Source organism: Martes martes, assembly GCF_963455335.1.
Source record: "Martes martes genome assembly, chromosome: 3".
NCBI classification, from domain to species: Eukaryota; Metazoa; Chordata; class Mammalia; order Carnivora; family Mustelidae; genus Martes; species Martes martes.
In genome coordinates this window covers 182,448,389-182,473,482 of record NC_137890.1, presented here as the reverse complement: position 1 = coordinate 182,473,482, position 25,094 = coordinate 182,448,389, and the positions used below count along the sequence as shown (strand labels likewise).

General features: G+C 45.6%; 1 protein-coding gene across 1 annotated transcript in view; it reads left to right on the top strand.

Annotated features, from left to right (window-relative positions):
• Nucleotides 1-18,330: 18,330 nt before the first annotated feature.
• Nucleotides 18,331-25,094, top strand: part of KIAA2012 — a gene marked incomplete at its 5' end in the record, with an annotated part of 101,916 nt that continues 95,152 nt past the window's right edge. The window contains 2 exons of the mRNA XM_080798553.1: nt 18,331-18,414; nt 19,592-19,876. Of these exons, the coding sequence (XP_080654679.1) occupies nt 18,331-18,414; nt 19,592-19,876 (369 nt within the window). The remainder of the gene's footprint in view (nt 18,415-19,591; nt 19,877-25,094) is intronic.

Genomic DNA, 25,094 nt, shown 5'->3' with positions numbered 1-25,094 from the left:
TATTGTTGAATCCTAACCATAGAGAGTACAAGAATCTTCTCTTCTTCCATCTTTCTTCCTTTTCCATCTCCCTCCCTCCTTCCCGTTATTTACCAGGTGCTGTGCTCAGTAAAGGTGAATGACGTACATTCTACCACCTATGAGATCAGTATTTCAATCAGGTTGCATATCTCGCAACTTTTGGATGGACAGAGATGCACCTTAGGAAGAGGAAATTGTGTTTGGGGTGGGGTGTGTGGGATGGGGGCAGTGGAGGGTAGGAGAAGGATAATTTGTAAGGATGATTGCCCTTGGAAGGTCCTATTTCAGACAAATTTGGAAAGTGTGGTTGTATTCTACTGCTAATGTAATATAATGCAGGTAGGATATTTCCTACGTGTATGAGAGAAAGGGAAGCAAATTTTACTTCTTCCCACTTTCTCGCTAGTGGATCAAACATTTAACAGTCACTCAGGACCACCTTAAATGACACCCCCCCCCCAACCTATGATACATGACCCTGGTGTGTGTATCCAGGATACGTGTACTCATACTACAGGCTGTGGAGGCGAGGTAGTCTCCTCTCACTATTCCTCTCAGAATACTGTGTCCTAGGAACATTCATGCCTCATCAAAAAGGAAGAAGGATGAATGAAAGAGAACCCCAGTAGGTTTTAGAAAAAGTTTACATGAAAGTTGTTTAAATACATATTTAACGTTTACTAAAAATAGCTCTGATTGCAGGAGAAAATTAATTAAAGTCGACGAAAAGCTTCTAATCAGATTTATGCTATCTGATCGTGTAATTAGACCTGACTTTTAGGCCATCCTAACAAGTTTATTTGAAAAGGGAGAGAGATCATTGTTTATTGGAATGGCAATAATTTGGGTTTCTGTAATTGACTCCTGGTGTGAATACGTTGATGCCTGCTGTTCTCTAAGAGGCAGCATGGAAAGTTTCCAGGAAAAGTTCACATTCCAGGGGCAGCTTTGGAATCTACTTTCCACTGCAACCCAAGTCTGCCATTGGGGCTTGAATTCATCCCAGCAAAACGCCAGCTTTCAAAGGCAGCCTCACCAGGCAACAGTCATCACCACCGTGCTGGGCGGCGGAGGGGGGGGGCGGGGGGGGCCGCAGGATGAGGAGCCCAGTTTTGAGCTGGGCCGTCAAGATAATGGAGGGCATTTCCGAAATCTTACCTTTCCCGTGTCCAAAGCACTAAAAAGCACTAACAGCGCCAAACGCTGTGACTTCGGGGCCAACAGCCAGGATTTGGAGACAGCATTAACATTCTGACATTGTCAGTCCAAGAAGAGCTGTGAGGAAAGGGGAGAGAGGAGTACTATATCTTTCTCCTCCCGGGGCTCCCAAATTCCCAAAAGCAGTGTTGCCAGTTGCCTGCTAAAAACGAGTACATTCCATAGGAATTTAATAAGGTGCAAAACAAAAATAATCCATAACCCACTTGAAAGCAGAGCACGTTTTCGAGTCCCTCACTACGCTAAGCTCCAGTAAATTACTGTTTTCTTTAATAGGATGTTTCGGTAAGAAGGAAGGTAGAGAAGAGAGAGGTCCTGAAACAGGAAACAAGGATTTCAAATCCTGGTTCACTCTCAAGGCCTAACAGATGACCGATTCTCCCCACATGATCAGAGCAGCAGCCCTCCTTACTGCTCTGAGAACATCCAGCAGGCAACACAGCAAGCATGAGCCCCACCATTTGGGTATAGCATGAATCATAGCCCTTTTGCTGACCTGCTGAAAAAATACTGATCATTGTGAGGGTAGGCGTCTGACCCAAGCTGGGTCCAGTGGAACTTTTCCTAGGGAATTAGAACTGGAGTTATAAAAGAAATCAGGCTCTCTTTGGGCCTCCAGGCTGTAGGACATAAAGTCCAGGCTCCCTTAAGTGCCATCTTAGCATAGTAAGAAAAAATTAGGGTGTCTTTTTTTTTTAGAGGGGGGAAGGGAGGGGGTGTGGGAGGGGCAGAGAGAGAATCCTGACTTGGGGTTGGGCCATCTCCCAACCCTGAGATCATGACCTGAGCTGAAATCACGAGTTGGATGTTTAACTGACTTAGCCACCCAGGTGTCCCAGGATTCTTTTTTTTTTTTTTTTTTTTTGCTTTCTTTCATTTTTTTAAAGATTTACTTCTGTGAGTACCACTTAGTCTGTTGGGCATCTACCTTCACCTCGGGGCATCATCCCAGGGTCCTGGGATTGAGCCCCACATCAGGCTCCCTGCTCGGAGAACCTGCTTCCCCTTCTCCTTCTGCCGTTGCCCGTGCTTGTGCTCTCTGTCTCTGTCAAATGAATAAATAAAAAATCTTAAAAAAAAAAAAAAGATTTATTTGAGCGAGAGGTGGGTGGGGGGTCAGAAGGAACAGCGAGAGAATCTCAAGCAGTCTCCCTGCTGATTGTGAGCCCAATGCAGGCCTCGATCTCATGACCCTGAGATCATGACCTAAGCCCAAATCATGAGTCAGACGCTGAACCGAATGAGCCACCCAGGACCCCCGCCCCCCAGGATGTCTTTCTAATCATCTTCTAGGTCTTCTTCCTTTTTCTCCATGGGACTTTCCTACTTCATACTGCCTAAAATGTTTCTTACCCTCAAGCATATCTGATGTACCAACTTCTAACACATAGTGGTAATTGGGAAAGGGGTGGGAAAGAAATGAAACAGTTGATTTAGAACACATTGAGGACATCAACCTGGTACCCCACAAGGACTGGGTGCCTGTACGAGTCCTCCAAGAAGCAGACACCAGGAGAGGATTAGATGTGCCAGAGATTCATTAGGAAAAATACCTGTGAGGGAAAATGGGGAAGGAGCCGGGAGTACTGTCTGGCTGCGGACAGGTCTGACCCTGTGCCGGAGGGGGGGAAAGGAGGAAGGTGAGGATGGGAGTATCGTAGATTGCTGTGTGGTTCTCACAAATTCTTTAAAAGTTTGACAAGGCGGGGACGCTTGGCTGGCTCAGTGGATAAAGCATGGGACTCACGATCTAAGGATCATGAGTTCAAGCCCCGCACTGGGCATGAAGCCTACTTAAAAAAAAAAAAAAAAAAGCACCAAGTTCAGCAAGGCAGCCTGGGAGTCCTGGAGACAAAGTCACCCACCAGAAGAGCACCGCCCCCCCCCCCCCCCCCCGCCCAGCTGCAGGGTCTCCCAAGGACAAGCCTGCCTGCCCTCGTCCTGCGGTCATCCCCAGTCACCAGCTAGGAGCAGCCCGAGGGAAGTTTGGCTGCGGGGAAATTGCTGGGATGGATTTCGGAGTGTGCACCTGAGGCCCGCGGTCATTACACTCCGCATGGTTGGAGATCTGAGAGGTCCTTTTTCTCGGTCACCACAGTCTGCCTCTTCTCTCCACAGGGTCCCATTCAGCACCTATTTCTTCCACACCCACTTGAATGCCACCTGCTTCTCTGCCCTGATTTATTCAAGCAGAAGTATTCTACCCCCCGGAATTCCCACAGCACTTCCTCTATCCTTCTCTCATGCGACCTAATACTTTGTCTTCTGTTACTTTCTTGCAATGCTCTCTATTTTATATTATGAGTGATCTAACAATAGATCCTGAAGAGAGATCCTCAACAGATTCCAGATACGACTGGCCCCTGTGAGCCACGGTTCTATAAGGGGGCTGATGGCGGGGTGCAGGCTGCTTACCTTCTTGGTCTCTGGAGTTTTGACCCGATTCTTCGGAGTTTACCTCATTTAGGCAGCTGCTTTATTCCCTCTGGTGTCAGACTCTTTTTTTATTTTTTTTTAATTTATTTGACAGACAGAGATCACAAGGAGGCAGAGAGGCAGGCAGAGAGAGAGGGGGAAGCAGGCTCCGGGCTGAGCAGAGAGCCCCCCCACCCCCCACCCCCCACCCCATGCGGGACTCGATCCCAGGACCTGAGACCATGACCTGAGCCAAAGGCAGAGGCTTAACCCACTGCACCACGCAGGCGCCCTGGTGTCAGACTCTTCGGTGTTCACATCTTAACATCTGTAAAACGGGGATGCCACTTAGAACTTGTGTTAAAAGAAATTTGCCACCCGCTGGCAGGAGAGTAAGTGGAGACGGAGCTCTTGCTGTCTGCCCACGGGAGAGCTTAGCCCGGCGTCGTTACGGTAAGGGAAGCAAATGTTGATTGCTGAAGGCATGACTACACTTTCATGTTTTCTAGGAAAACAACGGCCAAGCACTCCAGAGGACACTAGAAGAAGATTGCCAGTCTACACAATGGGCATAGTAATTACATACAACAAAAATGGAGATATCTCAGGAGAAATAGCAGAACCTTTCAAGTTAAGGGAGGTTGGTGTGATGAACTCCTTTATCACAAAGTGACTCTCAGGCACCAAGTATCTTTTAGAACCTTCCTTATAACTTTCGAGAGAAGCTGTTTACCTTCTAGGAACGTTTAATTTAATTAAGAGTAGAACAAATCATCGGGGCACTTGGGTGGCTCAGTCAGTTAAGCATCTGTCTTTGTCTCTGGTCATGATTCTGGGATCCTGGGTTCGAGCCCTGCATCTGGCTTCCTGCTCAGCGGGGAGCCTGCTTCTCCCTCTCCCTCTACTGCTCCCCCTGCTTGTGCTCTCTCTGTGTAACATAAATAGAATCTTAAAAAAAAAAAAAAGTAGAACAAATTATGAATGTAACCAAACAGGAAATAAAAATGAAACCCTAGCATTCTACCATATGGCTAACAATTATACCGCCTAAGCCTACATTTACTAAGAAGGTCAAGACCCCAAGTCCAGGTGATAAAAAGCAGAGGATCTCCATAATGCTATGCACAACTGTCAACAGTCACAAACGATTCAGAAGAATCCATAGGCTGAAATTGAAAGAGGTTTATTCTTGGTGTGCCTGGATGGCTCAGCTGGTTAAGCATGTGCCTCTCGGTCTCAGGGTTGTGAGTTCAAGCCCCATGTAGGTGGAGAAATTACTTAAAATATTTTTTGAAAAATTATTTTGTTTTATGTATTTATTTGACAGAGAGAGACACAGAGAGAGGGGGAACACAAATGGGGGGTGGGGGAAGGAGAAGCATGCTTCCCACCTAGCAGGGAGCCTGATGTGGGGCTGGGTCCCAGGACTCTGGGATCATGACCTGAGCCAAAGGCAGAGGCTTAACGACTGAGCCACCCAAGTAAAATAAAATCTTAAAAAAATAAAGATCTTAAAAATAAAATCATAAAAAAAAAGAAGAGATCCATTCCCAAACATTAAATGAGGTACTGAAAAAGATTACTCAGATAAGTGTTATATTTATAGTTTTTTCCCCTTAAAACCTGTTAATATATTATCAGTGTATCTAAAAATGTATGGCATCTCAGACTTGAGGAACTAGGGTTACTATAATAATAAGTGGAATAGTTCTTCAACTTTTGACTTTAGGTTGTTGCCAGAATGATTTGTTAAGAACGATTAAATCCACACCCTGTAATGAGAATTCTGTACAGTTTAAACATTGAGTCGGCAAAGCTCAGTACCAATGGTCCTCAACTGGCAGGTTCAATTTACGATAGTTCAACTTAACGATTTTTCGACTTTAGGATGATGTCAAAGCAATGCACGTTCAGTAGAAGGTGTGCTTAAAATTTTTCATTTTCATCTTTGCCCCAGCTAGTGATATGCAAATGCTATTATCTCGTGATGCTGAGGGGCGGCAGCGAGCCACAGCTGTCAGTCAGACCAGGATCGAGAGGTGAACCACTGATATGCCCACAACTGTTCCGTACCCATACAACCATGCTTTCTCATTCATCACGGTATTCAATCAATCGCATGAGATGTTCGACCCTTTTTTATAAAGGATTGGGGTTAGACGGTTTGGCCCAGCTACAGGTTGATGTCGGTGTTCTGAGCATGTTTAAGGTCGGCTAGGCCAACCTCTGATGTTCGGGTTAGGTATATTAAGTGCATTCTCCACTTACAATGAGTTTATGGGGACTTAACACCATCATAAGCCGAGGACGATCTGTATATGTATCTCAATTCACTCTCCTTCCCTTGCCTATTGGAGACCTAGCTTATCAGCCATGAAACTTTTTTTTTTTTAAGATTTTATGTATTTATTAGAGAGACAGCATGCACACCAGCAGGAGGAGAGGCAGAAGGGGAGGGAGAAGCAGACTCCCTGCTGTGCAGGGAGCCCTACCTGGGACTCCACCCCAGGACCCTGAGACATGACCTGAGCTGAAGGTGACAGAGCCACCCAGATGCCCCTTCCATGAAACTCTTTTTAGCCAGGCCACAACTCGGCAGAATTATTCTCAGTCAAGTGTTCTAGGCAGCCACTACCAACTGGTTGGATTTGGTACATAACAGGAAACCTGTTTGCCATCCCTATGCTATGTTCTTACATGAAATTAGCTCCAAAGAATATACAAGGGGTTCTAACACGGGTCTCCTCTCTCTCTTCACCCTGAAAATTAGCAAAAGCTCACAATGGTATGGCCAAGAGAACCATCTGGGGGTCAGTTTGGAATCTTCTCACAGGTTCTAGAATCTCTAGACCCATGTCCCACATTGTTTTGAGCCTCCCCACCTTGTTACCAATCACAGAAAGTTGTCTTTGCTTACATATTCACAGTATATGCAGCTTTTAAATAACATACATCTTCCGATTGAGATATTCAAAAGGTTTTCTTCCTTCAACTGTGCCCTACAATGCTTGCTGCCTGTTCTGCTAAGTAATGAAAATGGCAGTGTGGTATTTCATAACGTTTTACGCTCTCGCTGAGTATTCTGTGTCTTTATTCTCTGGGTCTTTAATCAGAGTGTGCTATCCTTTGTGAGGAAGGATAAAAATCACTTCCTGCTTAGAATCCAAGCTGAAAATGTGTCCTTCGGTTCCGGGTATCTTGAAACTTCCACCACCAGTGTCTCCTGGAGAAAAGCATTTCAAGGTATTACTATTTAATCGTGCCAAGCCCAGGAACATATAGGCTTCTTGTAACACATCTTATTTTCCCTTGCTAGTCTGTGAGCCTCCTGAGCCCAGGAACTGTACTCTTTATTTATCCCAATTACACACTCTTATATCAAAACATTCCTATAGAAGGTGCTCCATAATTTTTTTCAGGGAGGGGCTCAGGGAGAGAGAATTCTTCTACGGCACTGGGATACATCTCCATTTCGATCTGCTGTGACTCTCAGATCTGAGGAAGGATTACCAGAATTTTCTGTAAATATTAACCTCTTCCTCATCTCCATCCCCAAGAATCCCTGACATTCAAGGAATTCTTCAACCTCAAAAAATAAATAACCTTTAGCCAGAATCTGTGGGGGGTGGGGCACTGGTACATCATTTCTCCTAATTCTTACAATGGCCCCCCCAGGCTGAGTGCTATTATCCCCATTTTCCAGATGAGAAAACTGAGGCCCTTAGAGGTTAGGAGTTTTCCCATCACACACCTAATAGGAGATAGAATCAGCCTGGTCCCCACATAGCTCCCAAAGGTGTGTTGTTTTTGACAAGTGCCGCCTCCCCTCCCCTTGACATACTTGAACATGTGAGGTCACACTACCAAAAGCCCTCGCCCGGCCAAGCGGTGGCCAGGCTGGCATCGGACACAGAGAGCCTTTCATCCGCACGTGGCAGCAGGAGAGGACCCTCGCTTGCCCAGGCAGAGCAGCCGCAAACCTGAACCGTCTCTGAATCATGAGCGGGCCCGCTGCACCTCGGCTCCGTGACCAGACGACTGTTTTCTCTTGAGGAACCAGAAAGTTAGGGCAGCACAAATACTCGGGGTGGCCAGCCGGCCAAAAGTCAAACTTCTGTAAATATTCTTGAATTTTGAACGTTTCTGGTTCCTGAATGATGCTATGTGTTTAGCCTTCAGTTAGTCTAAGTGCATGGGAGAAAGTTTGATTTTTAAAAAGCTGCAATGAGGGGCACCTGGGTGGCTCAGTGGGTTAAAGCCTCTGCCTTCTGCTCAGGTCATGATCCTGGGGTCCTGGGATTGAGCCCCGCATCGGGCTCTCTGCTCGGCAGGAAGCCTGCTTTCCCCTCTCTCTCTCTCTGCCTGCCCCTCTCTGCCTACTTGTGATCTCTGTCAAATAAATAAATAAAATCTAAAAAAAATTAAAAAAAAAAAAAGCCACAATGAATGAACCGGATTGATACAGGTAAACCAAAACTGAGAACAGCTTGCCTCCTCTTTGCTTTGTTGCTTTCACTTTATGGATTCCCTAGACAAAACAAGAAAACCCAAAGCAATTCTCAGGAAGGCTACAGAATTTCCCCCCTGAGAAGGCCCATCTTGATTAGAGAATCGGGTAACTTTTTTTTTTCTCCCCAGTGCGGCACGAACAGCTACTTTTTCCTGCCCTTCCGAAGCTGCTGAGACATCTTGGGGCGGGGGGGGGGGGGGGGGGGCGGAAGAGCCACCAGGCTCCCGGGTTCGAGGCCAGGCTGACTTCTTTCCGCAGCTTGTGGCTGACTGGGGACAAGCCTTCCACAATATGGATTTTGTTGCCTGACCTCCCTCGACTCAGCAACGCCCCTTGTCACAGCACAGAGCCCCGAGTTATATCACAGATCAGCCCAGGAAGCAGCGAGTCATGAATCCCAGAGGCTCAGGGATTTCTGCCGAACAAAGGACTTCAGCTCTGGGAAACTTTCTGGCCCCGACTTTCTCTCTGTCCCAGCGGAAAAGCAGGTAATTTCCAACGGCCCCGTAGAAGGCCGGTGCAAGGATCACACAAGGCAGGTGTATTCAGCCCAGTCACGGATTTATCGTCTCGCATCCACAAATGCTATTTTTCATACCAGCTGCATCCTAAGCTCTGAGTTAAGATGGTGATTAGTGGTGGTGGTGGGCGGCTCGGTAGGAGCGTTCTTAAGAAGAAAGGGCTTTGATTGAGCCAATGAAAGCTGTTGCCAGGGAACCAGATGCCATGAACAGGCCACTCCAGCAGCGCAAGAATACAAACCGGGAGTGCTGGACGGAGCATTAAGTGTACTTGGCAGCCGAGTCCTACAAGGCCTATTAACCCTTTGTGCACCTAACCATGTCTAGACAGTGAATCAGGAGAAGGATTATCGTAAAAATCTTAAAAGCCACTCGTGCTCTCAGTAGCCCCCACTGGAAGGCACTGTTTCAAAGATGTTCTCCCTGCTTGCCTAACAACTCCCCCCGGACAGCGGCTTTGAGAGTGGGTTGGCATTAGAGGTGGCCATGACCGAGGAGGGCTGGCGAGAAGCACGAGGCTCTGCGGAAGGCACTGCTCGTATCTGACCGCACTGTCACCTGGCTTGAGTCAACTTGTGATAGAGTCTTAGCCGGTCTTTTGGCCCCTGGGGAAGGGATTCTGCTGCCTCAGAATCTCAGGATTCTGCTCTGTGAGAGGAGACGGAAATAATGTAGACTTACAGAGCTTCCTGGGGCCACCCAGAAGTTGGCAGCCTCTGCCCCTTTTAAGATGGTTGCTGGGAGGAGCGTGGGCACAGGCTGGATGGCAGGAAGACCGGGGAGCAGACAAGGCTGCTGGGCATGGGCCTCCCAACCTGCCTCCCGGGGGACACGGTCCTCAGTCTCGCCCACTTCCTGTCCCTCTGTCCCTCATTCTTCTCCTCATCAATCCCAGTTTCAGGCGTCCACTCTGGTGCCCTTCCTTCACAGTGTGATTCATTCCTTCTCCCCAGAGGGACTTGCATTTTAACTCAGTTCTCAGGAAGACTTGACTTTTCCTTAAAAGCTGAGTAACAGGCAGCGAGATCACCTGTAGGTTATGGGCTCCTGGGTTCCCGGGGAGAAATGCCCCAATGCATGGGCCTCGAGAGGAAGGTTCTCCCAGAACCCAGGCTCCCTGATGCCCCTTCCTCTTCCTCAGATGGTCCTTCCAGCTCCCTGGGGCTGAGGCGGGGGACATATCCATTTGTATATCGAAACCTGACCAGTGCGGGCAAATGGTGGGAAGAGGGGGCACCTGGGTGGCTCAGTGGGTTGGCCTCTGCCTTCGGCTCAGGTCATGATCTCAGGGTCCTGGGATCAAGCCCCGCATCAGGCTCTCTGCTCAGCAGGGAGCCTGCTTCCCCCTCTCTCTCTCTCTGCCTGCCTCTCTGCCTACTTGTGATCTCCGTTTGTCAAATAAATAAATAAAATCTTTTTTTTTAAAGATTTTATTTATTTGTCAGAGAGAGTGAGCACAGGCAGACAGAGTGGCAGGCAGAGGCAGAGGGAGAAGCAGGCTCCCCACTGAGCAAGGAGCCCGATGTGGGACTCGATCCCAGTACCCCGGGATCATGACCCGAGCCGAAGGCAGCCGCTTAACCAACTGAGCCACCCAGGTGTCCCAATAAATAAAATCTTAAAAAAAAAATGGTGGGAAGAGAACTTGTGTCTACCTTGGGTTACACAATACATATGTCCCTGAAAAAAATACATGTTTTATACATCGAATGAATGTTTCTCTCAAATTATTAGCAGGCAGCTTACAATTTTTTGTACAATTTTTACTCTGTGGTGGTTAGAAAGTATAGAAATTATTCCCATCACGGAGTTTAAAGAGTGACCTGGAAGCCAGGTGACAGATCAGTGTCTGGTTGTACAGCCCAGAGGCTTAGACTCCAAACGAGAGTCCCTCCCATGATAGGAGGGCTTTCAGAAAGTCACTTTGTCCAGCATTACTGTGTGCTCATAGTGGGAAGAGAATTCACCCATACTCTTAAGTATAGAATGGAATTTTTGGTTAAATGGTACTTTCTATTTATTGAGCACATACTATGTGACAGACACTGTACTCAGTGCCTTACATACATTACCTATTTGTTAATTAAACATCAGAAAAATATTTAATGAAAATCAAAAGAAAAACTGTTCCTACAACCACACTAATGACAGTCATAAAATATTTTCTCTTCTTACTGTAATGTTCAATGGTTCTCAATGATCAGGACCCACATAGCTTTGATGAAGGGCGTCTGCTCCTACATCCTCCCTTTAAAACTGAAATCATCACTCTCCACAGGTTGGTTCCTACGAAGGTTTGTCACTTTTGCCCCCAGTGACTGGGCTGCTAGCCAGAACAGTGATTGATTTTCCCCATGTTATGAAAGATCCAAAAATGTGTGATTTTTATTTTTTCCCCAGCCTTACTATCTCCCCCACCATAAATTTAAAAGCTTGCAATGACCGTGAGCACTCCTATGAATAAAATGAAGCCCTGAGCAAAAACATAGTTATATTTGAGACTCCCAAAGCAAACCCTTCAGAAAAGTCTAAAATAAATAGGTCTTCAGTCCCCTCCCTCCTGAACTAGGCAGGCCGTGGGGTCATAATTTATACATAAAGAGAGAAAGGAAGCAGGGAGTCATCACTGACTTTCTCCCTTGCTATGGTTCTAGAATATTCTTTATTGCCCTTTGTATTTTCTGCTTTCACACCTGACCTGCACCACATGAGAAATTAGCCCCAGTCTCTGAGCAAGTCTTGGCAGGTCTCTGCTTCTTCCAACAAATCTAGAGGGCCGGATCTTAAACACTGATTCTCTTGGTGCCCTTTCAGCCGTTGGACACCAAGTTTTTGTTGGCCAGTCTTTAACCTATAGCTTTAAGCTTTGCACTGTAGGCAAACAAGAACCTATTAAAACAGGCTTTGACCTAATTATCTCTTTTTTGGTATATCTTTCTACTGGCCCAAAGATCATTGCACATCTCTCTGAGCATATGAAAAAGCAAGCAACAAATTTTGTTCAGCTCTTACTATATGCAAGGGTGTCATGGGAAGTACGAAGAATCACGAGATGTGGTTCCTACCTTCCGAAGACTTACAGTCTAATTGGAAGTATAAAACACAAGCAAATGAAAAAACAACAACAACAAAAAAAACAAGCAAATGGAAAGAGACTTTGTGATGCAAGGCCATGCTGATTGTCACCTCCACAGCCTATTTTTTTTTTAATTTTAATTATTTTTATCAATATATCATGTATTATTTGCCCCAGGGGTACAGGTCTGTGAATTGTCAGGCTTACACATTTCACAACACTCACCATAGCACATATGTCCATAACCCCACCACCCTCTCTCTACCCCCTCACCCCCCCCCCCGCAACCCTGAGTTTATTTTGTGAGATTGAGAGTCTCTTATGGTTTGTCTCCCTCTCGATCCTATCCCGTTAAAAAAAAAAAAAAAAAAAAGGATACAGAGTCTATATTTTTTTAAAAATCCTTTGTTTTGACTTTCTCATATAGCTTATCTTTGGTACTTATAGTAGGTAGCCATGGATGGTTCTATCAACCTTCCCTGTACCCTCCTCCCAGAGCAAGAGAGAGACTGAAAAGCTAAAAATGTGTTTTCCTAGACTCTCTTGCTACTCGATTTGCAAGGTAAAGTGAGGACAAGCAAGGCTGGGGAGATAGGAGTGTTTGGAGGCCTTCACAGGGCTAGACAGAGATCGGGGGTCCAGTCCCCAGCTCTGAGGCTGAAGAGGGAGTTGTGGTGACCTCGATCACATCAGCTTCCCGACTGCTGGATATTAACCATGATGTAGCTTCTCAGGAATAGTTGCTACTACTCTGTTGCAGAAATGGGGCGACCAGCAGGCCGAGAAGAGGACCGAATTTGGACAAGAACCCATTTTGCCTCTGGTTTGTCCTGTGGCTTTGTGCAAATCATTTAATCTCTCTGTGCACTGATCTCTCCTCTGTGGGTAACAAGAGCAACATCAATGACTGTTCTTGGAGGCTGCCCTGCTGGTGAACACAGTTCCTGGAAAACACTATCATACTGCCCTTTATATATTTTTTTAAACTTTTTTTTATTAGAGAGAGAGAGAGCATGAGTGGGGCTGGGAGGGGCAGGGGAGAGAGAGAATCTCGAGCAGACTCCATGCTAAGCAGGGAGCCCAATGCCGGACTCAATCCCACGACCCTGAGATCACGACCTAAGTCAAAATCAAGAGTCAATTGCTTTAAGGACTGCACCACCCAGGGGTCCCCATACTGCCTTTTAAAGGGGGATAAGGATGCTGACACTATCCCACAGGCCACTTCCCCAGAAGGGCATCCATTTACCCCCAGCACTTTGGAGCAAGGGACAAATTCCTGGATGCTATGGGGACACAGCCACGGAATAACATCTCCTTTCTTTGTTTCATGTGGTTTCTATTTATTTACAGAGTGCCATGGTTATTCATGATGCTTTACAAACCATAAAAACAAGGTCTCCACCCTATAGAACTTACAGTGTAATTTAAACAGACATGCGGCATGGGCTGACAGGTCAGGCACGCCGGGAGATGGTGTTGGTGTTATATAACATGGGTGTGGAGGGTTTCTTCTTGAGTTATAAATACTTTCCAGTTACAAGGGCCTTTCATCTGGGATCCCCAAGCACTTTAGAATAGCAATAACCTCGATTGCTTTCTAAATGCACTTTCCATAAACTGCTGTGGGGTCTGAGTAAATGCTTTTAAATGTCGATTAATTGATCGGTACATCTGTTCATTGTCCATATTAAACAGCATGGATGTAAACACGACAGTTTAGGAGAGGCCTGCTCTGGGCTGTGGTCTGGCTGCTCACCAGTTACAGCCCCACAGAGGCCTGGGAGCCTTGCCACGGTGTGGGGAGAGCTGGATGGGCACCTGGGTATTCTGTTCACTCGACCTGGACTCAGCGGGGTCACTTCCTGGAGTTTACCGTGTAGGGGTGACTTAAGGTTTCTAAGTCAGGTGAGCTTGGAGGAAGAATTTGCACTGGAGAAACTCGGAGTCGTTCCTTGGCTGACAGTAGTGGTTCTTACTCGGGTCTCGGTCACTTAGTCGCTTCCTTCTTGTGCTCCTTACTCTCTTCCCCGAGCAATGGCATTCGCAAAACAGCGACATCTGTATTTTCTTGCAACTGGAATGCAGTTTCCTCCTTTATGTCCCGGTCAAAGACCAATCAAGCGGGTGATTATTCCTGATGATTTGATTAATTCATTCAAAATCCAAGAGAAGGTTGGCCTGGGCTGCAAAGTCCTGAAAGTCCTTTATTCTATCCATCCTTCCTACTGTTCTCCGAGTCATCTTTCTAAAACCTACATGGAATCCCATCACCCCGCCGCCGGCTTTAAAAACCTACCTGAGTGAAGTATGTCAAATATCTGTCGATGAAACTGGAAAATTTTAAATTTAAATTTAAAATTTAAAAAGAAAAAAAAAAGGAAATCAATTCTACTAGAATTCACCCACTCAAGCCTATTGTAAAAAGAACCATGTTTTACTACCCACTGCAAACACAGCACAGAAGTGCCCAAGTAAAGCAGTGTTTGAGACTACAAACACTGTAGTACTTTACACAGTCTTTTGTTACAGAACAAGTCGAACTAATGTCATACAAGCTACTCAGAACTACTATGTTTTATGATATATTCCGTGTAATTTAATTTTCAGTAATGGATCGGGCTGTTTCTTCCTTTGAAATTCAAAATAAATCTCATTATGAACCTGTGAACCACTCTGAGGAAAACAAATACAAAAAACAAAGTGACCACTAATGTCCTTTTCAAGTCTGAAGTTCTACGAAAACAAGGAGGTTAGGAAATGACCTGCGTTTTCATGACCAAAATGTTCGAAATGACACTACTAAAAATGTCTAAGCAATCTAATTCTGAATCTAAAAATTTCCATGTTTTACTGGCTTTACCTCAAAACCCCTTACATCGGGGCTCCTGGGTGGCTCAGTGGGTTGAAGCCTCTGCCTTCGGCTCAGGTCATGATCCCAGGGTCCTGGGATCGAGCCCCACATCGGGCTCGCTGCTCAGCAGGAAGCCTGCTTCCCTTCCTCTCTCTCTGCCTGCCTCTCTGTCTACTTGCAATCTCTGTGTGTCAAATAAATAAATAAAATCTCTAAAAAAAAAAAACAAACAAACAAAAACCCCTTACATCTATTCTTTCTGTCCCTCTCCCACTCCTGCATCTCATCAAATAAAAGAACAAACAAAGAAACCTGAAGAATAAAGTCCAAAGCGTCTTCGTAGGGCACGTGTGGCCTTCATGGCCTTGGCTCACTGGCCTGGTTCTCCAGCGGTATCTCTCCCCACACGACCTGTGGCTTTGGCTACACCAAAGATGTCGCCCCATCTCCAAAGATCTCAAAATGTCCTGTCCGCACCTCCTGCAATATCCTCCTTCATCTTCCCTCCTTGCCATACATTGCTGTTTATCAAAGCCCACCTTTAATATCCCTCCTCATCGTAGCCCTCTCCAAGGCCCACCACCACACAACACACACCCACCTCTTGTCCTGGAGCGCCTACTTATCTCCACTTCCATTGTCATATCTGTCACGTCCTCTCAGGTGCTGCTTCATATATGCCTGTCTTCTCTACCCTTCTGGGAGCTGCTGTTTCTTCTTCTTTTTTAAGTTTTATTATTATTATTGTTTATTATTAACGTATAATGTATTATTTGCTTCAGGGGTACAGGTGTGTGATTCATCAGTCTTACACATTTCGCAACGTTCACCATAGCACACACCCTTCCCAATGTCCGTCATCCAGCCACCCTATCCTCACACCCCGCTCCCCTCCAGCAACCCTCAGTTTGTTTCCTGAGATTAAGGGTCTCTTATGGTTTATCTCTCTCTCTGGTTTCGTCTTGTTGCATTTTTTCCCTCTCTTCCCCTCTGATCCTCTGCCTTGTTCCTTACCTTCCTCGTATCAGGGAGCTCAAACGAAAATTGTCTTTCTCAGACTGATTTATTTCACTTAGCATAATACCCTCTAGTTCCATCCACGTCACTGCAAATGACAAAATTCGATTTTGATGGGTGCATAATAATCCATTGTATATGTATACCTCATCTTCTTTATCCATTCATCTGTTGATGGACATCTGGGCTCTTTCCATAGTTTGGCTGTTGTGGACCTTGCTGCTATAAACATTGGGGTGCAGGTGCCCCTTCAGATCACATATATTTACATGTTTTGGGTAAATACCCAGCAGTTCTATTGGTGGGTGGTTAGGGTCTGCTGGGAGCCTCTTGACGACAGGGGCCATGTATAGTGATATATACTAATGTATGTTATATTATATAAGTAATTAATAATAAATAATTAACATGTATCTCTCTCAGTAAAGTTTTGTGGAGGGTCCCTTTTGCACATCAAAGGGGCAGAAAGGGGAAGAGAGGGAGCAACTGTAGCATAAGAGCCCTGTAAACTCTCTGGAACCCTCATTTTGTAGGATTTTTGTCTCATCTGCAGTGAGGAGCTCACTCCACAGTAATGCTGACCAGTCGGCCTTCAGATTATAAAGTGATAAATTCAGCTTTTTGTTTTCTTTTCCTTTTTTAAGATTTTAATTGTAGTAAAATATGTATAACATGAAATTTCTCATTTCAGTCATTATTTAAATGCACCATCCATTGACATTAAGTACGTTCATGTTGTTGTGCAATTATCACCACCAGCCATCTCCAGAACTTCCTCATCCTCCCAAACTGAAGATTAAACATTAAACACTAACTTTCCCTTCCCCCCCACCAGCCCTGACAAACACCATTCTACCTTGAGTCTCTGAATTTGACTATTTTAAGTACCTCATGTAATTGTAATCCTGTAATATTTTCCCCTTTGTGACCGGTTTATTTCACTTAGCATAATGTCTTCAAGTTTCTTCCATATCGTAGCATGAATCTGACTTTTCTTTCCTTTTCAAGGCTGACTAATATTCCCCAACTATGTCACATTTTGTTGCTTGACTAATTTCCACATTTTGGCTATTGTGAGTGATACTCATGGGGTGAAACATGGGGTATTTCAATATCGCTTTGAATCTCAGCTTTCATTTCTTTTGGATTATAAACCCAGAAGTGGAATTCCTGGGTCACATGGTATTCATTATTTAGAGAATTGCTGTACCGTTTTCCACGGGGGCTGCACCACTTCGCATTCCCACCGACAGTGCACAAGGGTCCTACTCTCTTCATCTCCTCACTAACACTCGGTATTTTGTTTTGTTCTGTCTTTGAACAATAGCCATTCTAATGGGTATTGAAATGGCACCCACTGGTTTTGACTAAATTCCATTTTGAACATCTGCATTCAATGTCCTAATTGTCCATGATAAATCCAATCTATTAAATAGCATGACCCGTATTTCTCCCTCAGGAGACTTGAGTCGGCCTCCTCAGAAAGCCACGGAGGGAGATCTAAAATGCAACTGCGCCCACAGCCTGCTGTACTTCTTCCTGGAGGTCAGTGGGGGGCACTCTCACAAGGTGGCCATGGAAGTTCGGTAGATTGGCTGACAGGGCAGGATCGTTTCTAGATCAAAGCAGGGTTCTAGATCACCAGCAAAAGGGTCTTTCGGTTTCCTGAACTTCTTACGGCATCCTGCCCTCATAGTGTCAGCATCAAGGAGAACCAAGCAGCCCAGGCCATAGCCTTGTTTCTCAAAGTGGGTGCTACTGGTACGCGGAGTGGGAAAATTCTGCATCATGCAGGACAGTTGTGGAAAGCACCTCCCCGCCCCCCTCCCCCCACATCTCTTAAGAGATTGGGAGTTGCCCAAGTGAGACAGACCCGCCAAAGAACCTGGAGATTCCCAGTATCCGCGCTCACCCATGCAAAGCCGCAACTACCATCAAAAGGCCTCATGTCCCGTTGGGAAGATGCTGGAGCTCAGCCAAGGAAAACGTCACAGGTTGCTTTAGGTGACCTAGAGACGACTCCTCCGAGTCGTTCGATGGCTGGTTGACAGTGAACAGCTGGCCTATCGGGAGAAAGGGAAAGACAACCTTCTAAAAGCAAGAAGAGTACTAATAACAGAAAAAAATACCCCAACATCGCCGCCGCTCCTGCAATCAGGACTTGAAATCCGAGCCCCGCCCCTGAACCGTCCCTTTGACCTTCCCTCCCCCGCAGAGTGTGAACACTGCCCTCAGCAGTCCCTGCCTGGCCTCGGCTGGTTGAAGAGACTTCACGTCCCTGTGCTACCATAGCAACCAGGAAACAACCTCGGCTCACAATGAGAAGGATGGTGCAGTGGCTCAGATCAGTATACGCAGGCGGCCCCGTAACAGAGCAACGGGACAGAGGGACAACAAGGGTGCAGGCGAAGAAGAGAGAGAGGGGGGTTGCCCGAGGAGGAGACACTCCAGAGCTTGGGATCAGTCTGGGTTTTGCGGTTTATTTTTTTCTCCCGACAAAGACACACACTGTCTAAACTGGGTGGCTGGTTGTTATTAAGAAGCTGCTGTACGAAGGAAAAATGTATTTCATAAAAGGCCCAGTGTTTGTGGTCTTCTCGGGCTCACTGCTGAGCTCAGGAAATCTCGAGGTGTGACCAGTTTTCAGCCTTCAAAACCAAGATGAACTGCCCTTGAGGAGGGTGGTCAGAAGGGAAACATGTTCACGCTCTCTCTCCTGAGCAGGGGACATGGGAAGTTGGTCCAGAACAAACAGAAGCTAGAAGTCTATTTTGAACCAGAGGTGAGTCTTACAGCTGAATAAAGGCATATTTGGGGAGTGGGAAGAGAATGCTCTATTTTTCCATTTGGGGCTGAACCACGCGTGTTTTGGTTTGGTTTGTTAGTGAGGTTGGCGGGGGTGGGGGGGTGGTCACTGGTAGACGTTCCCTCTTCCTTGGTTAAACTCAAGAAAACAAGGAAGTTTGCTTGGACATCAGTGTTGCCCCTGGGACCCTCTTCCTTCCCCTTGAGCACTCACTTACAGCCTCATTTGCTTTAGACCGAAGGAGATTCCAGACTGTTTAGAATTCGGGCGGTTTGGTTCAAGACCAGAATTTCCACCTGGGTCCTGGGCAAGTTGATGGCCGTTTGGTTTTTAGAAGTTGTGCTCCGCGGTTGAAAGACTGTGTATGTTCGTGCCATTTCAATGGCTTCCTTGAACTTTCTGGAATTCAACCCAGAAGACTCATTACTTGACATAGGCAGAAAAAATAAATTTTTTAAAAAAATCTCATTTTAGAAAATTTTAAAGAGGTGGCAAAATTCCCTTGTACTGGAATTTTATTTCATTGAATCCTGCTGGGAATAAGCAACCCAGTGGGGTTCTTTGAAAATGTTTGGATCACACAGAGACTTCCATTGTCATGGTAGCTTGTCGTGATATTTGACCTTTGCTATATTAAAAGACCTATAAAGTTTCAAAGGACCTCTGTGGCCAATGGCATTTACTTACTTACAAGATATGCAACTACTTTATAGGGCCCTAAATAGCCAAATTAGGTAATGTTACATGGCATCTGGAATGCACAGAAAGTCTCCCTGTGTAGAGTGATGCTTGGAATGAACGGTTTTCCCCTAGTTAACTGCCAGAGAGTCCAGTTCTAATTTCAAAGTTATCTGCTGCCCTTGATAATTGTGACTACTTACTTGCATGCCATACATGTTAACTGGCCTACTGAAGCCTCCAGGCATGAATGGCTCTGCTAAAAATTCTATGGGGGTAAAACAGAACCCTGCCTGAGGTTCTCCTGATTCTGAGACGTGGAGAATGAAATCCATTGCTCAGAAGAGTGGTTGTGTCCTGTGACAGCATGGAAACGACTCACAGAAAATTAGTCACTGCAAAAAGATCAAACACCTTGCACAAGGGCCGTGGCTATCAAGGGGCCTTGGATCGAGGTGGTTTCTTTCCCCTGCAGGATTACTTGAACTGGAAGTCCCCAGAAGATTATGTCCTGGTCAGCAAACCACAGCAGGAGGGCAGGACCAACCAGCACACCTGGAGCCTCTTTCTCCCTAAAACCTTCAGTACCAGGAAGGGGGCCCTGATCCTCTACTCGGAGGGTTTAGCCATAACAGCATGGACACCGGAGGAGAGGAGAAAAGGCCCCCACCGCTCCAAAGGCCGCAGGAAGAGGCCGGGTATTGAGCTGCACACACTTCAGGACCTCAAAAAAGCCATCCTGGCGTATGGAAGGAGACAGGTAGGCAGAGCAGTCCTGGGTTTGGGGAAGGCGCTGGCCTGCGTGTCTAGGAATCCAGCTGTAGCTTTGGCCATGCCTTCGCAGACCCCAGGGAAGATATGAAACCCTAAGACCTCCATTTCCTCGTCTCTCTGATGGGATCGTACTCTGGGCCCTCTGGGCCTCACAGAGTTGTCACGGGGCTTAAACGAGATAATGTATGGGGAAGGGCTCTGGAAGCATCCGGGGCGGCTGCTACCACCATCTTGTATTTTCCTTTCCGTTAGAGTAACACAGAGTCCTTTTCAGCTTCAGACGGACCCAGGCCAGCAGACGTTTCATCAGAATCCTTGAAATCCTGCCTCATAGTCACAAGCATCATCATCACACCTCTGATGTTTTTGGCTTTGTGCAAAGGAGAGGAGGAACATTTTAAATATTTACCTTGAGCCCTTCAGCATCTGCAGGAGAAGTTAATGAGTCTTTCCATTCTGAATTTAATATTAAGGGAAAACCCTTATTTTTCTGATTCATACTTTCTAATGTCTTATGAGATATCCACACGGTCCCAGATTGACATGCATGAGCCCTTTGGCTGAGGCCATGAGAGAGTCAGTCTGGGAAGATGTATCACTTTATACAATTCTGGGTGACAGATGTTGGGTTACCCCCTAGGTTTTTGTTTTTAAGATTTTATTTATTTGAGAGAGAAAGCACAAGAGAGAGCAGAGAGTTGGGAAGGGAGAGGAATGAAGAGGCAGAGAGAGAAGCAGACTCCCTGCTTAGCAGGAAGCCTGATGTCGGGCTCGATCCCAGGACCCCGAGATCATGACCTGAGCCGAAGGCAGACGTTTAACCCACTGAGCCACCCAGGCGCCCCGATTACTCCCTAGTTTAAAAGTCTGCGGGCTTCTTGTTCCCCACAGGCTAAAGTCGTTAGCTTCTTAGGCCAGGCTCTTCCCGCTGGCTTTCTCCTCCAAAGCTAGCCGCACCTGCCGGTTCTTACCACCACGTTAACTGTGAACCCCTCAAGAACCCACCCGCGTGAACAGCTCACTGTTCCCCAAACACCCTGCACCCTCTTCTGATTGTATGCTTGTGCATCTGCTTCTGTGCTCCTGCCTACCCTACAAAATATGACTTAGATATCATTTCCGCACTGGAGCTTTCTCCCATTTCTCCAGGCAGAGATATCCCATTGCTCTCTCCTCTGTAAACATTCCCAGAGTATCATGCCTTGCAATGTATCTCTTTGTCCATCTGCTACCATCTCCTTGAGGGCAGGGACCGTGTCTAAATTCCAGAAAATAGTGAGTACCCATAACTGTTTGTGGAATGAATAAATCGATCATGTAGGGTATTTTCAGTGTTTCTTCCATCATCTCCCAGTATCATTACTGGGCAACTTATCACCTACCCCACCCTAGACAGAGCTTCCAAACGGAAAGATTCCTGTGCCCCCTTTCCTTCTTTCAAAATACAGAGAAGTTTGGGTTTTTTTTTTAAAGATTTTATTTATTTATTTGACAGAGAGAGAGAAAGAGGGAGAGGGAGAAGCAGATTCCCCGAAGAGCAGGGAGCCCGAAGCAGGGCTCGATCCCAGAACCCTGGGATCATGACCTGAGCTGAAGGCAGACGCTTAACCAACTGAGCCACCCAGGTGCCCCAAAATACAGAGAAGCTTAATGATGTGACCAAATGCTCATTGTCCTTTGTCTTAGAATCATGAATTCTTGGGCGAAAGGAAACCGATTGTTATGGAAAGCGTACTATTATTTTATAGCTATTATTTCATCTTCACGGTGACTCAGTGACATATGGTTTTTCTTGCCACCTTCCACATATGAGAAAACTGAGGCTCAGAGGAGTTAAGCGATGTGGCCAATGTCTCAGAGCTAGTAAGTGACAGAGCCAGCATTCAAGCCCGGGGTTGCCTACCTCCCCAGGACAGGCATGTTTGGTCCTTTGCCCTATTGTCTTTGGGCTTAGAAGGGCCCCCAGAGGTCATCATGCCAGGCCGTGGCCTGTCTGCCCTCACATCCGTTCCTCACCTTTACTTTGCTTTGCACAAATGTGGGGTTGAGCACAGGCTATACACAATTCCACAGACATCTGTGTCAACTGGCTTTTAGTTGAATTTGCCAGTGGGAGACGTTGGCAGGAGACTGGAGAGGGAGGACAGAAAAAACAAGGCATTTCTCCCCCTCCATTCTGTCTGTAGGTGGTGATCACCTCTGTGTCTAGCTCCCCACAGACAGGCCCAGTGTGGCTCCTCACCAGGCTTCTCCGGGCGACCCGCACCTGCTCCTTGCTCAAGCCCAGGGACGGTGCTGGCTTTTTGATCACTGATCTCAGCCTCGCCTCTCCATTGTTCCGGCTTCCTAGCTCTCTAGTCATCTACACAACCAACTCCCTGAATGAAATTTTTGCTGTGTTTAAATACTAAGAGTGGTTTCTGCATTCGTGGTTCGACACTGCTGTGTAGGCTACCTTACTGTCAAGAGTAAGAATACCTTTCACAGGGGCACCTGGGTGGCTCAGTGGGTTAAAGCCTCTGCCTTCGGCTCAGGTCATGATCCCAGCGTCCTGGGATCGAGCCCCGCATCGGGCTCTCTGCTCTGTGGCGAGCCTGCTTCCTCCTCTCTCTCTGCCTGCCTCTCTGCCTACTTGTGATCTCTGTCTGTCAAATAAATAAATAAAAATCTTAAAAAAAAAAAAAAGCATACCTTTCACAGCTTTCCGACACTTGACTATTTCAGGCAGCATAAAGTAGAAGTCTGTTTGGGGATGGGTTAGACTTGGGCTCAGTGAAAAGAGGGGAAGTTCCCGTCCTCCCGTGGTACCCACCTACCAGGTTTACAACCCACACCCGTAACAAAACAGAACACTGTCACCTACCCCCGGGTGGGTAGAACGGAAACTGTGTGAAGAAATCAGAAAGGAAAGAAAAGAATAGTAAGAGGGCGGAAATTTAAGATTAGAGGACATTGTAGGTTGAAATAGGAGCAGCAATTTGAAGGGATTTGGGATTAAAGAAAATGAACAGCTCAGGAGAGCTTTGTAAACTACAGACCACCATCTGATTAGGAAAACTACAGACTGGCAAGAAGCTTTTTACATCGTAATATCCAGTGCTGAGAAGGCTGTGGGGAAATGAGCTGTCTCATACATCAGGAGCGCAGTCACATGACTTTTCTGAAGGGCATTTTGGCAAAAGCCTATGAAGAGCTAATACTCTGATTCGGCATGCTACTTTCAGGAATTTGCCTTAGGAAATAATCAGAGATGTGCCCGATGATTTATGCACAAGAATGTTTACTACAGGTTATTTATTACTATGCAAAACATTGAAAATAATAAATGTCTAGCAATGAAACATTGATTATATACAGTATAGTCATATAATGGATTTGGGATTGGAGAATAAAGTCATGTATTAGTCATGAATAACATGATAAAATATCCACAGTATATTCTTAGGGCAGATTACAAAGGAATATTCATCTAATGAAAATACTGAAGTTCATTAACATTTTTGGAGTATTTACTGCATTCCTGCTAACTCATGTATGCTTCCTATCAGTCCTGAGAGTGTACTATTACTATCCCATTTTATCTATTTATTTTGTTTTTTAAAGATTTTATTTATTTATTTGACAGAGAGAGAGAGGTCACAAGTAGGCAGAGAGGCAGGCAGAGAGAGAGCAGGCTCCCTGCTGAGCAGAGAGCCCGACGTGGGGCTTCATCTCAGGACCCTGGGATCATGACCTGAGCTGAAGGCAGAGGCTTAACCACTGAGACACCCAGGCGCCCCAACTATCCCACTTTAGAGGTGAGGAAATTGAAGCATGGAGAGCTTGAGTCATCATCCAAGATTATACAGTCATGTAGATAATCACACCAGAATCCGAGCCTAGGCAGTACAGAAAACACCTTGCTAACGTAATCCCAATTTTCAAAAATTAGTTATAGAAGCAGAAGGATACACATCAACTTTCAACCATGCATGGTGGAATTAAAAGTCATTTTTTTAAAAAGATTTTATTTATTTATTTGACAGACAGAGATCACAAGTAGGCAGAGAGGCAGGCAGAGAGAGAGAGAGAGGAGGAAGCAGGCTCCCTGCTGAGCAGAGAGCCCGATGCGGGGTTCGATCCCAGGACCCTGGAATCATGACCTGGGCCAAAGGCAGAGGCTTTAACCCACTGAGCCACCCAGGCACCCCTTAAAAGTCATTTTTATTTACACATACCTTTTAACCAAACATTATCTTTTTAAGTCATGGAATTTAAAAAATAAAATGAAAATCTACAGGGAATCTCTCATCTTTATATAGATTCCCTGTGTATATATAAATGTGATTACAATAGATTTCCTCCTGGTTAAAAAAAAAACAAATAAAATAAAAATTTTTAAAAGTAAAAATCTACTGAAAAAGTAAATATCTATCCCTTTGAAGGAAGTAAAACAGTGGCAGAGAGAGTGGGGTTAACCCTAAGGGAGCCAGGAGAGGTCAGGAAGGGAAATAAAATAGGAAAAGTGCTGTATATTGAGCCCACCAATAACCATGCCATCTATTTCTCAGGGTCAGTATTTCATTGTTCAAATAGTATGTAGTTCAGGAGTTAAAAACACCACACTCAAAGTAAAAGAACCAAAACAGGGTAGGAGGGAAGGGGAGATAGTTAACAGAGTAGTACTGCTTACAGAGGGATCTATTCTGGCTAAACTATGAAATCAGGAAACCTGCAAAAAATTCCAGCTCGTTCAGACCTGTGATCCTAGAGCCCATCGCAGGGAGCTGTGATTAAATTTTTCAACCACCTCCCATTATCTCCAGTTCCAACCATGGATATAAAGGCATGGGTGTGGCAGTACATCTGGGTTTCATAGTTCAACATATACCTACTCTTTAACTTTCTTGATGGCCCAACTCCTAACGAGCAAAGGTTACATGCTAAGTCAAGTGATTAGATATCAGAGTTCTCACACTTGTAGATACACACAATATGTTGCTGGTTTGTTTGTTTTTTTTTTTAAAGGAGAAAATATTGTTAAAACATTCCCGAAGTGGTTACCATTTTTCCTGAGGGCTTGAATTCATTCGGCTTCCCATTATTTAGAATTCAAATAGCTCTAAAACCTAAATAACCATAATCTGGGGTAGTATTGAAATGATAGTCATGATGATTCTCTTGAAACATGGCAGAATCTTCAAATACTTCTCAAATCATCAGAA